The sequence below is a fragment of the Hemiscyllium ocellatum genome, chromosome 43 (assembly GCF_020745735.1).
Source record: "Hemiscyllium ocellatum isolate sHemOce1 chromosome 43, sHemOce1.pat.X.cur, whole genome shotgun sequence".
NCBI classification, from domain to species: Eukaryota; Metazoa; Chordata; class Chondrichthyes; order Orectolobiformes; family Hemiscylliidae; genus Hemiscyllium; species Hemiscyllium ocellatum.
Genome location: NC_083443.1, coordinates 32,294,634 through 32,309,014, shown reverse-complemented (window position 1 = coordinate 32,309,014; position 14,381 = coordinate 32,294,634). Strand labels below are relative to the sequence as shown.

The 14,381-nt window shown below is 42.5% G+C and overlaps 1 protein-coding gene across 2 annotated transcripts in view; it reads left to right on the top strand.

The window, feature by feature from the left end:
* Positions 1 to 13,831, top strand: part of sgpl1 (sphingosine-1-phosphate lyase 1) — a 74,062-nt gene extending 60,231 nt beyond the window's left edge. For both annotated transcript variants that reach the window (XM_060854258.1, XM_060854259.1), the window contains exons 12-14: positions 8,512 to 8,658; positions 9,710 to 9,830; positions 10,965 to 13,831. In XM_060854258.1, coding sequence (XP_060710241.1) covers positions 8,512 to 8,658; positions 9,710 to 9,830; positions 10,965 to 11,108 — 412 coding nt within the window. In that variant the 3' untranslated portion in view covers positions 11,109 to 13,831. The remainder of the gene's footprint in view (positions 1 to 8,511; positions 8,659 to 9,709; positions 9,831 to 10,964) is intronic.
* Positions 13,832 to 14,381: the final 550 nt, after the last annotated feature.

Below are 14,381 nucleotides of genomic sequence, written 5' to 3'. Positions count from 1 at the left end.
GGTCTGGGTGGGTTACTCTTTGGAGGGTCAGTGTGAACTGGTTGGGCCAAAGGGCCTGTTTCCTGGGCGGCACGGTGGCACAGTGGTTAGCACTGCTGCCTCACAGTGCCTTAGACCCGGCTTCAATTCCCGACTCAGGCGACACACTGTGTGGAGTTTGCACGTTCTCCCTGTGTCTGCGTGGGTTTTCTCCGGGTGCTCTGGTTTCCTCCCACAGTCCAAAGATGTGCGGGTCAGGTGTATTGGCCATGCTAAATTGCCCGTAGTGTTAGGTAATGGGGTAAATGTAGGGGTATGGGTGGGTTGCGCTTCGGCGGGTCGGTGTGGACATGTTGGGCCGAAGGGCCTGTTTCCACACTGTAAGTCTAATCTAATCTAATCTAGTCAGGTACAGACAGACATTTCTGCGGCCAGCAGCGGAAAATCAGAATGGTGTGTTCCCTCCCTGGTGCCAAGATCAAGGATGTCTTAGAGGGTGCAGAATGTTCTCAAAGGGGAGAGGGACCAGCAGGAGGTCATTGTACACATCAGAACCAACGACTTTGGAAGGGAAAAGGATGAGATTCTGAAGGGACAATATAGAAAGTTAGGCAGGAATTTAAAAAGGAGGGCCTTGAGGGTAGTAATATCTGAATTACTCCTGGTGCTACGAGCTAGTGAGGGTAGGAATAGGAAGATAGAGCAGATGAAAGTGTGGCCGACAAGCTGATATATGGGAGAAGGGCTCACATTTTTGGATCATTGGAATCTCTCCTGGGGTAGAAGTGACTTGTACAAGGAGAATGGATTGCACCTGATTTGGAAGGGGACTAATATACTGGGGCAGGGAGATTTGCTTGAGCTGCTTGGGAAGATTCAAACTAGTAAGTTTGGGGGTGGGGGCGGATGAGGGGGTGGGGATACCCAGTGAGATAGTGAGGAAAGAGATCAATCTGAGACTGACGCAGTTGAGTGAGTCAAGCAGTCAGGGCAGGCAGGGACAGAGAACAAGGTGGGACTGATAAATTAAACTGCATTTATTTCAATGTAGGGGGCCTAACAGGGAAGGCAGATGTACTCAGGGCATGGTTAGGAACATGGGACTGGGATATCATAGCAATTACAGAAATGTGATTCAGGGATGGACAGGACTGGCAGCTGTTTCAGGATACAAAGATACAGGAAGGATAGAAAGAGAGGTAAGAGAGGAGGGGAGTGGCGTTTTTGATAAAGGTTAGTGTTACAGCTGTATTGAAGAGGATATGACTGGAAATATATCCAAGGAAGTTATTTGAGTGGAACTGAGTAATAAGAAAAGGATGAACACCTTATTGGGGTTGTATTATAGACCCCCTAATAGTCAGCGGGAAGTTGAGAAACAATGTTGTAAGGAGAACTCAGTTATCTAAGAATAATAAGGTGGTTATGGTAGGGGATTTTAACTTTCCAAACAAAAACTGGGACTGCCTTAGTGTTAAGAGTTTAGATGGAGAGGAATTTGTTAAATGTGTCCAAGAAAATTTTCTGATTCAGTTTGTGGATGTACCTACTAGAGAAGGTGTAAAACTTGACCTACTCTTGGGAAATAAGGCAGGGCAGGTGACTGAGGTGTCATGGGGGGAGCACTTTGGGGCCAGCGACTATAATTCCATCAGTTTTAAAATAGTGATGGAAAAGGATAGAGCAGATCTAAAAGTTGAAGTTCTAAATTGGAGGAAGGCAAATTTTGATGCTATTAGGCAAGAACTTTTGAAAGCTGACTGGGGGCAAATGTTTGCAGATAAAGGGACAGATGGAAAATGGGAAGCCTTCAGAAATGAGATAACATGGGTCCAGTATATTCCTGTTAGGGTGAAAGGAAAGGCTGGTGGGTATAAGGAACGCTGGATGACTAGAGAAATTGAGGGTTTGGTTAAGAAAAATAAGGAAGCATATGTCATGGATAGACAGGAGAGATTGAGTGAATCCTTAGAGTATAAAGGCACTGGGAGGATACTTTAGAGGGAAATCAGGAGGGCAACAAGGGGACATGAGATAGCTTTGGTAAATAGGGTTAAGGAGAATTCAAAGGGTTTTTACAAATACGTTAAGGACTAGGGAGAGAATAGGGCCCCTGAAAAATCAGCAAGGCAGCCTTTGTATGGAGCCATAGAAAATTGGGGAGATACTAGATGAGTATTTTGCATCAGTGTTTACTGTGGAAAAGGACATGGAAGATACAGAATGAAGGGATATAGATGGTGACATCTTGAAAAATGTCCATATTACAGAGGAGAAAGTGCTTGATGTCTTGAAACGGATAAAAGTGGATAAATCCCCAGGACTTAATCAGGTGTACCCTAGAATTCTGTGGAAAGCTAGGGAAGTGATTGCTGGGTCCCTCGCTGAGATATTTGTATCATCGATAGTCACAGGTGAGGTGCCGGAAGACTGGTTAGCAAGGTTTGATCTCATGGAATAGAGGAAGGACTAGCCATTTGGATACAGAACTGGCTCAAAGGTAGAAGACAGAGGGTGGTGGTGGAGGAGGGTTGTTTTTCAGACTGGAGACCTGTGACCAGTGGAGTGCCACAATGGTCGGTGCTGGTTCCACTACTTTTTATCATTTATATGAATGCTTTGGATGTGAACATAGGAAGTATAGTTAGTAAGTTTGCAGGTGACACCAAAATTGGAGGTGTAGTGGACAACGAAGAAGGTTACCTCAGATTACAATGGGATCTTGATCTGATGGGCCAATCAGGTTGAGGAGTTTGATTTAGGTAATCATGAGGTGTTGCATTTTGGTAAAGCAAATCAGATCAAGATTTATACACTTAAATGTACGCTCCTGGGGAGTGTTGCTGAACAAAGAGACTTTGGAGTGCAGGTTCATAGTTCCTTGAAAGTGGAGTCACAGTTGGATAGGATAGTGAAGAAGGCGTTTGGTATGCTTTCCTTTATTGGTCAGAGTATTGAGTACAGGAGTTGGGAGGTCATGTTGCGGCTGTACAGTACATCGGTTAGGCCACTTTTGCATGCAATTCTGGTCTCCTTCCTATCGGAAAGATGTTGTGAAGCTTGAAAGGATTCAGAAAAGATTTACAAGGATGTAGCCAGAGGATTTCAGCTATAGGAAGAGGTTGAATAGGCTGGGCTGTTTTCCCTGGAGCGTTGGAGGCTGACGGGTGACCTTGTACAGGTTTAGAAAATCATGAATGGCATGGATAGGGTAAATAGACAAAGTATTTTCCCTGGATGGGGGAGGCCAGAACTAGAGGGCATAGGTTTAGGGTGAGAGGGGAAAGATATAAAAGAGACCTAAGGGCCAACTTTTTCACACAGAGGGTGGTATGTGTATGGAAGTAAGGCTGGTACAATTGCAACATTTAATAGGCATTTGGATGGGAATATCAATAGGAAGGGTTTGGAGGGATATGGGCCAAGTGCTGGCAGGTGGGACTAGATTTGGTTGGGATATCTGGTCGGCATGGACGGGTTGGACCGAAGGATTTGTTTCCATGCTTTACGTCTCTATGGCTCTAAATGAGTTTAAAAAGAAAGACCCCCTCTTAAAACTACCCTTGTGGTTAGAAGTTTTGGACACCTGCTTTTGTGTCTTTTCATTTGCTTCAGTGGCAGATTTTTTTTTGTCTGATTATCCTTGGAACATTTTGCTATGTTGATACAAGTTGTTGCATTGTCTCTGTAAACTAGAGATGCAGAGGTATATCTGATTATGTCTGGATACCATATCTATGTAATTCTTTTCAGTGTCCTGTTTAGATGACAGCTCCTCTGACAGTGCAGTACTCCCTCAGCCTTGCATTGGAGTTAGAGTATATACAGTAAGGTTTGAATCTCTGACCATCTGACTGCAGGAGCAGAAAAATCACAGTGCTTCCCTTGTCATTCCACCGAAAAGCAGAAACTCAAGGCACTGTACAATCCTGTGTACATCAGAGACTCCGCACGCCTCTCATATCCTGCATTTTTTACCAGGGACTTTTGTTTGTGGGCGGTATTGTGGTTACTGTGTAGAGTCACAAAGAAATCTGAATAATCCTAAATAAAGTGTTCTACTATAAAAAAAAACGCCCTGCACTTTACAGGAATTGAAGTGATATATTTGCTCATTCGTACACTAGTTCCTGTGTTACTCCTTTGTATAATGAGCAGTGCTTCAGCCTGTGTTTTGACAAACAGGTGAAGAATGATGTACTGCTCAGATCTTAAGTAAAAAAAAACAAAAAGCCCTACTTTCACTGTAGAAGGATGATTGAAAGAAAGGCTTTTAGAGAACTGCATGCAAATGGAATAACATGCAAACAGGGCTTAGGTTAATGGGACTTCAGAAGGAAATGCTTCCATAACTTTAACCAGGACTGTCAAAACAACGAATGTGTGCTCAGTGATCCAAATATGTTGACTCCAAAAAAAAACTCAGCAGAGATTTGATGGAAACTCTTCTCTGTGAATGAGAGACTAGGCATATTTTTGATTTATTCCGTGAGAGTGGGTGGTATGCTGGTTAGCCCTGTACTGGGTGTGAACGCAAACTGTTGTGTTGATGAGATTGGGCAGGATGTTGCTTTGCTTCAACTAGTTTTCTCCAGCTGCTTCAGATTTCCCAACAACAGACGTTAATTGTTCTTTCTTCAGACAGTTGCTTTTGTTTTGAAAGGATTCTCTTGGGAGCTGCTTGTATCCTTTCTATTGATTTAAGTTAGTTTGAATAGTTTTAGAGCCCAGTTCTGTTTCAAGTGAAGTGTTTTTCTATAACTAAGGAGAGAAAGGCTTGCACTTAGAGATTTTCACAACCTCAGAATGTGCTGTAAAAATCTGTAATGGGAGAATGAAGTGATTAGTTTGCACACAGCATGCTCCAACAATAGCAATATGTTAATACTCAGACAATCTATTTCATGTGTTCATTGAGGGATTGATGTTGGCCAGGAAACCAGGGGAAAAACCACCTGCTCTGCTTCAAAATTGGTCCTTGGGCTCTTTTACGTCTGCCTGAGAGAGAAGGCAAGGCTTCATTTGGGATGTGGCACATTTGACAATGTGGTCTGTCCTCAGTACTGCACTGGATTGTCAGCCTGGATTTTTAAATTTGGATCTTGGAGTTGGACTTGAACTCACAATCTTTTGATAGTGAGATGCACCTACTAAGCCATAAGTGACACACTGATGAATATAGCTGAAAATGTGTTGCTGGAAAAGCGCAGCAGGTCAGGCAGCATCCAAGGAACAGGAGATTCAACGTTTCGGGCATAGATTCCTGAAGAAGGGCTTACGCCCGAAACATCGAATCTCCTGTTCCTTGGATGCTGCCTGACCTGCTGCGCTTTTCCAGCAACACATTTTCAGCTCTGATCTCCAGCATCTGCAGTCCTCACTTTCTCCACTGATGAATATAGCAATGTATAATTTAACTACTGACTGCCTGGTTAGTTGGAAATTGGAAAGATAAATACTGAGCTGGAGATAATCCTTTGTATCTCTCAAGCTCTTCTAGTCCCAGAAAGATGGCTAGCAACCCCTTAAGCTTGTTGACATGATAGTTCTGCACTGTCTCCATGTTCCACACATTCTCCAGTCCCTGTACACATCAGCTTTTAGGCTAAGTGGCTTGAATGGAACTGTGCAAAACTTAGCTAAAATATCAATCTCAAGTGAGATAGATTGACCTGCCTGACATGAAATCACAATGTGATCGTCACCAGTATTTTAAAATTTAGGAACAGCTTTCAGTGACCAAGTTTAGGAAAGAATGAAGCTTAATGCATTCTCCACGAGTGCTGACAATGTCCAGAGCACTTTAAGTTTTGCTGTATTCATACTGTTCTTAAAGCCTCACTTTCAGCTGTTGGTTAATTTCTGCAGCTATTGATTCAGCCAGTTTCTTGGAAGTTTCTAGGATTCTCTGTATGGTGAATGATGTTGTTTAGGCAAAGTACAACTTTGATTATTTTTCTGGAGTTTTTTTTGTGCTTGACCTTTTTTGAAATTTTCATGGAGTGGAGTAGAAAAGCAAATTCAAATTGTCTGACATTTTATTTGGACACTGGAGAAAAGAAGGAACTTTTTTGTTGACCAAGGTGAAGCAAGAGCAGCAGATACTTGTTGCCTACAAGTTCCCGTCCAAGCCACTCACCATCCTGACTTGGAAACATATTACCGTTCCTTCAGTGTCACTGGGTCAAAATCCTGGAAATCTCTCCCAACAGCATTGTGGTTGTTGGTTTTAGTTACTAATTCAGGGAATGTGGGCTTATCTGATTGATTGGGCCAGCATTTATCGTCTACCCTTAATGGCCCTTGATAAAGTGGTGGTGAATTATCATCTTGAATTGCTGCAGTCCATTTGGTGTAGGTACATCCACAGTGTTACCTTACACCCCAAAGACTGCAGATGTTCTAGAAGGCAGCCCACCACCACCTTTTGGGAAGCTCGGCTGTGGATGGCCAATCAATGTCCATGTCCATTCCAGCTTTTTGACCTAGTGACAGTGAAGGAACAGTGATGTAATCCCATGTCAAGGTGGTGAGTGGCGTGGAGGGGAACTTGCCAGGTGGTGGTGTTCCCATCTATCTGCTCCCCTTGTCTTTCTACACAGGGTAGGGTTGGGCAGGGGGGAGTGGTGCCCCGTTTGGAAAATGATCCTGAGGTGCACTCTGCGACCATTAATAATGGAGGTAGCAGATGTTTAACATGGAGGAAAGGGAGTATAATCATGTGGCCTGCTTTGAGCTTCAGTGGTACTTATCGAAGGATAAGTAAAATGATTAGAATCTTATAATCCCCATAGTGTGGAAGTAGGCAATTTGACCCATCAAGTCCACACCAACACTCTAAAGAGCATCCCACCCAGGCACAGACCCCTACCCCTATCCTTGTAATCCTGCATTTCCCATTGCTAACTAGCCGAGCCTGCACGTCCCTGGACACTATGAGCGCGTGCACCTAATCTGCACATCTTTTGACTGTGGGAGGAAACCGGAGGAAACGCACGCAGACACAGGGAGAATGTGCAAACCCCACACAGATAGTTACCTGAGGCTGGAATCAAACCTAGATCCCTGGTGCTGTGAGGCAGCAATGCTAGCGAGTGAGCCACCGTGCCACTTGCAGTATGTGAAGTCGATTGGCATGCTGTTGCATAGCCTCCTCTTCCAAAGGCTGAAGCCATACATGGACCTTGGAACTGAGAGCTCCTCGCAGTGGCAGGAAAGCTAAAAGGGATTGTTGGCTAGGACACCACCAGTGAGAATTCCCCTGCTTCCGAGTAACAGTGCGGGATCTCATGGCCCCACCTCAGAGGGCAAATGTGCAGCCTCAAGTTAATGTCCCATCCCTGTCAATGCTGTGCACTCTCCCAGTATTGCTTTGGGAATGTCAGTCCTGGATATCCGATCACATTTGGTTTATTTATTGTCATGTGTATTTTGTTACGAAATAGTGACAAGTGTTGTATGATGTCACCACTCTCCACCATCTTAAAACTCAGAAAAATAACTAAAACGTAGAATAAAAAGACAGAAAAATAAGGAAATAAAGAAATAGTGTTCAACTTTCTAGCCCTCCTTGTTAAATGCTCCTCCATGGGCTATAGGCCTGATCTCCAGTCTTGCTGGTGGAATAAGAGTTTCAGTGCCATCTTCAGCGCCATCTCACCCCCACTGACTGACCTGCTACTACGAGTCCTCGCTGGACCTCACGAACGCAGATGTCACCGATGCCGCTGGCTACCGCACTGGCCTAAATGCAACTCTGTCGCCACCATGATTCTGCTTTGGGTCCACCTCACCAATGCAGCTGGGTCTCGTACTGGGCCCAAACTTGCCTACTCCGTGAATCTGCACAAAGTGCAGGAACCTAAACTTGCCTGGAGCAGACTTTGAAGTAGGACCTTCTGACTCTGAGGCAAGAAGGCTGCCTGACCCTTAAAGTGAAGAAAATGTTATTCCATAACACTTTCAACAAGGATCCATTGATTGATGCAAGGTCTTGGCAGTTCGAAGATTCTGCATAAAATCATGGAATGTTCTTGCTGTAAAACCTCTAAATATAGACATTTACAAACTTGCTAACCTGATAGTTCCTGTCCTCTTGCTCCATCTCATGGTGATGTTCTGTCACTGACACACAATAAATTTTGCATAACAAATAAACTGACTCCGGGCCTAAAACATCCTCTTACAAAGGTGGTGGATTTAAAATTGTTTCTAGGAAAGTTTAGAGACCCACAGTTTGAGGCACAGGATGGTGCTAGGTATGTTTGACTTGATCTTTGGTTTTAATAGAGGGGAGGTAAAAAGAGAAATATTTTGTAGTTTCCCAACACATCCAAATTGTAAGCATTGTTCTGACTGATATATTTCTGCATTCTCCCTCTGCCAAAGCCCCCACCATCTCCTGATTCCCCACCACTGTTGAGAGAGGCTACTGATAACTTTAGTGTGTTTTAAATGTGATTTATGTTGATATAATTGATTGACTCAAGCTTTTATGTGTATACTAAATTATTTCTTTATTTTATTTTAAAGGTTGAAGAAAATAAAAGAAATTTTCATCTTTGGAAAACCTGAAGTGTCTGTAGTGGCCATTGGCTCACAAACATTCGACATTTTCCGTCTATCAAACTTAATGACATCGAAAGGATGGAACCTCAACACTTTGCAGTTCCCTTCGAGGTGGCTGATGCTCTGCATTTATATTCTATTACACACTGTCACTCTCCCCGTACATACTCTGTTACACACTGTCACTCTCCCTGTACGTACTCTGTTACACACTGTCACTCTCCCTGTACGTAATCTGTTACACACTGTCACTCTCTCCGTACATACTCTGTTACACACTGTCACTCTCCCTGTATATACTCTATTACACACTGTCACTCTCCCCGTACATACTCTGTTACACACTGTCACTCTCCCTGTACATACTCTGTTACACACTGTGACTCTCCCTCTACGTACTCTGTTACACACTGTCACTCTCCCTGTACATACTCTGTTACACACTGTGACTCTCCCTGTATGTACTCTGTTACACACTGTCACTCTCCCTGTACGTACTCTGTTACACACTGTCACTCTCCCCATATATATTCCATTTCACACTTTCATTTTCCCCATGTGTAGTTCACACATCACTCTCCCCGTGTATACTCTTATCCACACTGTAACCTCTCCCCAGGTGTAAATCATTTTACACTGTCATTTTTACTCCATGTATTCCATCTTACATTATAAACTCCTTTCATCTATACTGCATTTCACACTGTAGCTCTCTTTGCCTGTATACTCCAACCTGCAGTTGTATCCTGTGTAATCTCCATCCATGCTTTGACTTTTTGTTTCTCTGGTAATGTTGACGTTTATGTTTTAAAATTTTCATGAACGCCGTGGTATAAACTCAACATTATTTTCAAGAGAGCTGTGATTGTCCCCTCATAAAGTTTTAGTTATTGCCTTTTTCAGCAACTAGATGTTACTTTCACTCACTGTACCTTGCAGTCACTTTATGATTAAGCCTGTAATATTGGCACAAATAAAAATATCTTGACTTACAGTCGTCTTGTTGCTCAGCAGTTGAAATATTGGGAGGAACGGGGAAGTGAGTCAATTAATATTTGGATTGTCCCATGCCCCTAAGTTATTTTGTCATGGAAAATTGATGTCCAGAACTAGTTAGGAATGTCCATGGTGCCATTAACCAAGATGACCTCTTCTCTTGCAGCATTCACATATGTGTGACACTTCTGCATACCAAGAATGGAGTGGCTGACCAATTTGTTGAGGATCTTCGTGAAAGTGTGGCTGAAATAATGAAGAATCCTGATGAGAAAACCACTGGCAGGGTAAGCGTATGGTCGTGAATCGTGACGGGGAGGGTGCCCTTTCTTTTACAGAAGATTCTTGGTTCACCAACAATGATGTACAATTGTGTTGCAATTTTAACCTAAGTATTGCTGAAAAAGAAACAGCTGTTCACCCCGTACTCTTCAGGATAGATGCCAAATTTCAGAGGAAGCAAGCGAATTGGGTGGCTCGGTAGCTCAGCGGTTAGCTTGTTGCCCAGGAGCATTAGGGACCTGGGTTCAATTCCAACCTCAGGCAACTGTCTATGTGGAATTTGCATATTGTCCCCATGTCTGTGCGGCTTTCCTCCAGGTGCACCAGTTTCCTCTTACAGTCCAAAGACGTGTAGGTTTGGTGGATTGGCCATGCTAACTTGCCTATAGTGTCCAGGGATGTGCTGGATGGGTGCATTGGCCATGGGAAATGCAGGACTGTAGGGATAGGGTGGGATGCTCTTTGAAGGTGTGGTGTGGACTTGATGGAACGAATGGCCTATTCACAACTGCAGGGTGTCTAGCATTTTGTGATCCTGTGATGATAGCCGGAGGTGACATTGCAAATGCAGTGTTGCTTCCTTACAGTTGTTAAACTGTGCTGCCTGTAATTTAACTTGCACCAAGTCCCGTTCACCCATCTCCCTGTACTCACCGACCCAGATCAGCTCCTAGTTTATCAAAACCTTAGTTTCAAAATTCTCACCTTTGGTTTTGAATCTTTCTTCAGGCCAATATCCCTCCAGTTAACCTCTTGTGCACCCCTTGTTTTCCACTGCAGCATCTTTTGTGGTTTGTCCTTCATTTTGCCTGTGTGTTAAGGTTTGGAATTTCTGCATGACTCCCTGATGATTCTGTTCTTCCTTCATGACCCTCCTTAAAACCTTCCTCCTTGGTCAAGCTTTGATGTAATACCTCCCCTATGACCTTTTGTTCGGTAATTGCACCTGAGATTTTTACTCCTTTTAAAGGGTACACATGCAAGTTATATTAATACGTGGTATTGTTTTGTAATTTATTAGATGTATTAGGTTGGACTATCAAAAAATACTTATTGTAGACTGACTTTTTAGTGCATTAGTTGTCCTAACTGTGTCATGTGTAAGGCGTGTCCTGATTTGAACCCTTCTTTCCTTCTAGGGTGCTATATATGGCATGGCACAGTCAATTCCTGATCGTACACTGGTGACAGAGATATCGCATGGATTCCTAGACTGCCTCTACAGCACTGAGCTCCCCAAAGTTGAAACAAACTGCATGAATGGAGCATCAGCACAGCATTGAAACATGGAAATAGGTTTTTAAAAAAAAAATCATGGACAAGGTTGTGGGAAGGTACTTTGGAAAGCAATTTGACAGGTCTGACATTGTTTTTATTGTGTTGCAGTAATGGGAATGTGGAAAAATGCAATCATATGTACTGGGAACTGACGTCCATGATTTTTACACCACTTTCAAAGCCCCAAAACCTTTCCTTTTCAATTTTTATCCCTAAAGTCTTTTCCTGGAAACCTTGAGACGGCAAAGTTTCCAGAAAATTGTGTGCAGGGTTTTCCTAGACATTGATTCACTGGAGATTTAGCAGCAAGTGGCAATTCACCTTGATGCCTTCCCACTTTATTCTTTCATGTTGGGAAAAAAAGGGTTCTTTTGGCAGAATTTTTCTCAAAGGTAACAAAACGGTTTGTGGATTTAGTAGGCTTTTTGACACTGTCGCCAGGAGAGGGTGGTCAATGTTTGCAAGCCAGCGTATTACACAAGCGACAATTGCCCCTCCACCCAATAAAATATAGCAGTGAAGTTCAATTTAACCCTGGCGGCTGGTCATTTTTCTGCTATATCTCATTCATACCTGAATTGTCAATGATGAAGCAATGGAACATTGAGACTGTTAAAATGACTGTTATCTTATGGATCAAGGAGGTAGGGGAAAGGGATTTTGGACCCCCAAAACTTGATCAATCATAAGCCTCAATCTTTGAGCTTCTGCCCAAAATGCCCAATATTTTGGTCCCACTTCAGGATGAATGCTGAGAGTATTCACTACCTCAAATATAGTTCAGGTAATTTCCAAAAGAATAATGCCACCTATAGTTGCTCCCAGTTAACATAAGACAGTTTTAAAACTAAACTAGGCACGATTATAATAATTTACAGACAGGAGACCAATTTTTGTGCTGCTGTGGATAGAACTTGCATTACAAAAATTATTTGCAAGGTAATTTTTCTTCTGATTTGTTCAAAATAATCAGATTTTATGATACAGACATGGTCTAAAGAAATCACTCCTTTGAGATCCTGTGAATTCAACGCAAGTTGACAATTCTTAGACTGAAGTACTTACTCCATAATTGGAATAGACGGTTGAATAATTTCAAATTGTATGTTGTTGTCATTGTGTTTCAGATATTTTGTTGCTCTATCATTGTAGTGAAGCTGAATGTGTGGCAATTGATGACGCTCTGAAATGCTGTATGTTTGTAACGTGTTTATTCAGCGACCTCTCTCATGCATAAGTTTCACACCAGTGCACACTTTACAAGGGAGCGCTTGTGAATAATTATGTTGAAATTTTAACGGTACTTCAATGCTATCTTTAAAACCATATTGATTCCTACTAATCCTGAGATCCTTGACTACAATCCCTTTGTTAACCTGGCTCTCTGTACACACAACGGTAAATGTTGTCCTGTATCAGTAATGCACATTCCAAAGCTCTCAACCCCAAATTAATCTGTTGCCAGTGGAACACTTGTTGTTGATATTCCGTTTATTTTTCTGTTCCAGTAAACTAGCAGTCACAATATTAAACCTTTTATGCAGGGAACCCGAACACGTGAACTTGTCACTGCCTGAATCTCTGTGAAATGGCCTCTCAGTTTGAACTGTGACATGCTGGCAATGTCCCAGATTGTAAATTGCCATCCACGCGGTAAAAGCAGATGACTGTGCCCTATTGCTGACTACTCCCAATGATTGCACATGACTTCCCGTCTTTCAGTGTAAAGGGAGAGAAAATTGAAAGCGACACCCTAATACTGTTCTTTGTACCTTCTTGCACAGCATTCAAAAAATGAATGTGTTCCCCTGCAAATAATGCAAAGAGGCTGGATAAACTAAAACATGTGTTTAGGACTGTGCTCTCATTGTTCAACATAGTTTTAAACCAGAGACAGGCAGTATTCTGTCACAATGTGAAAGGGCTGCATTCCAAATTGTCTTAATAACTTGGCACATTTGCGCACAATTTTCTGACTTTTGATAAGTCCTCTACCATTTTTTAAAAAAGCATAAATTTAGCCTCTCTCAAGCTTTCCTTTCAGCTCTGGGTAACACTCATTTTGCACTCTTTACAAATGCACATACTCATCCTATTTGCTCCATTTCTGTTTGCACAGAGTCAGGATGTTCCATGATCACCTTTGGTTAGCTCTAGAGGAATAACTGAAGGAATAACTGGGTCCTACTCCCATCTCATACTCTCCTCACAAGGAGAAGGTACAGAGCTTCTGTTGAGTTCACAAACTGGATGTAAGCATCCCTTACCATTCATGAAAACAAGCAAGTGTTTTTATTGCCCTCTGTGTTGCAAATTTCAAACAGGGGAAACAGACTCAGCAATGATCTTTGATTTGTTTACATCCCCGATTTCTTCATTCGCAGAGTTGTGTGTAGCACTGGGTTTTTCTTAGTTTAACTTGAAAATCACAGAACCCCAGCGGTCACTTGGTTAGCCGAGGAGAGGGCACTATTTTCATTGTCAGTTTACTCATTGGAACTGTTCCAGATGCAGCTTGTGTGCATTGTGAAGTTTATAGTTAGCCCTCAGGGAGGGGTGTCAGGGCTGGGATGGGGGTGAAATTCCCACACCTGGGTCATTTGCACCTGGACAACAAAGACATCTTTATACGGTTAGTGTGTAAAATGATCTGGATTAATCCATCGTATTATGTATTAACACATTTGTAATTGAGATTTGGTAATAAACCTAATTTGTTGAAACTGTATTGTTTGACTCTTCATATTTCATGCCTGTTCAGCCTGACTTTTGCTCGTTTTGGACCTGTTCATTCCTAATATCATTTAGTTGTGATGAAAGGTCATAGACCTTTTATTTCTTTATTATTGTAGGGGATGTGGTTATCATTTCTTGTTCTCAAACTATCGGCGCTCTCATCTATTTCCAAGGGCAGCTACATTGCTGTAATTGTAGAGTTGTGTACAAAGGAACAGAAGTAGGCCATTCAGCCCCTCAAGCTTGTTCTATGGCTGATCTTTGACTCCTATCCCTTAATATCTCTGATTAACAGAACTATCTCAGATTCAAAATTATGTATGATCCAGCATCCGCCCCTGTTGTGGAAAAGAGTTCCAAACACCTCCCACCCTTTGTATGCAGAAGTGTTCTGAACATCTTTCCTGAATGCTCTGGCCCTAATTCTCAGACTATGCTCCCTCGTTGTAGAATTCCCAACCAGTGGAAATAGCTTATTACCCCTGTCTTTTCCTGTTAACATCATGTAAACTTTGATCAGACCACCCTTTAATTTTAAAAAT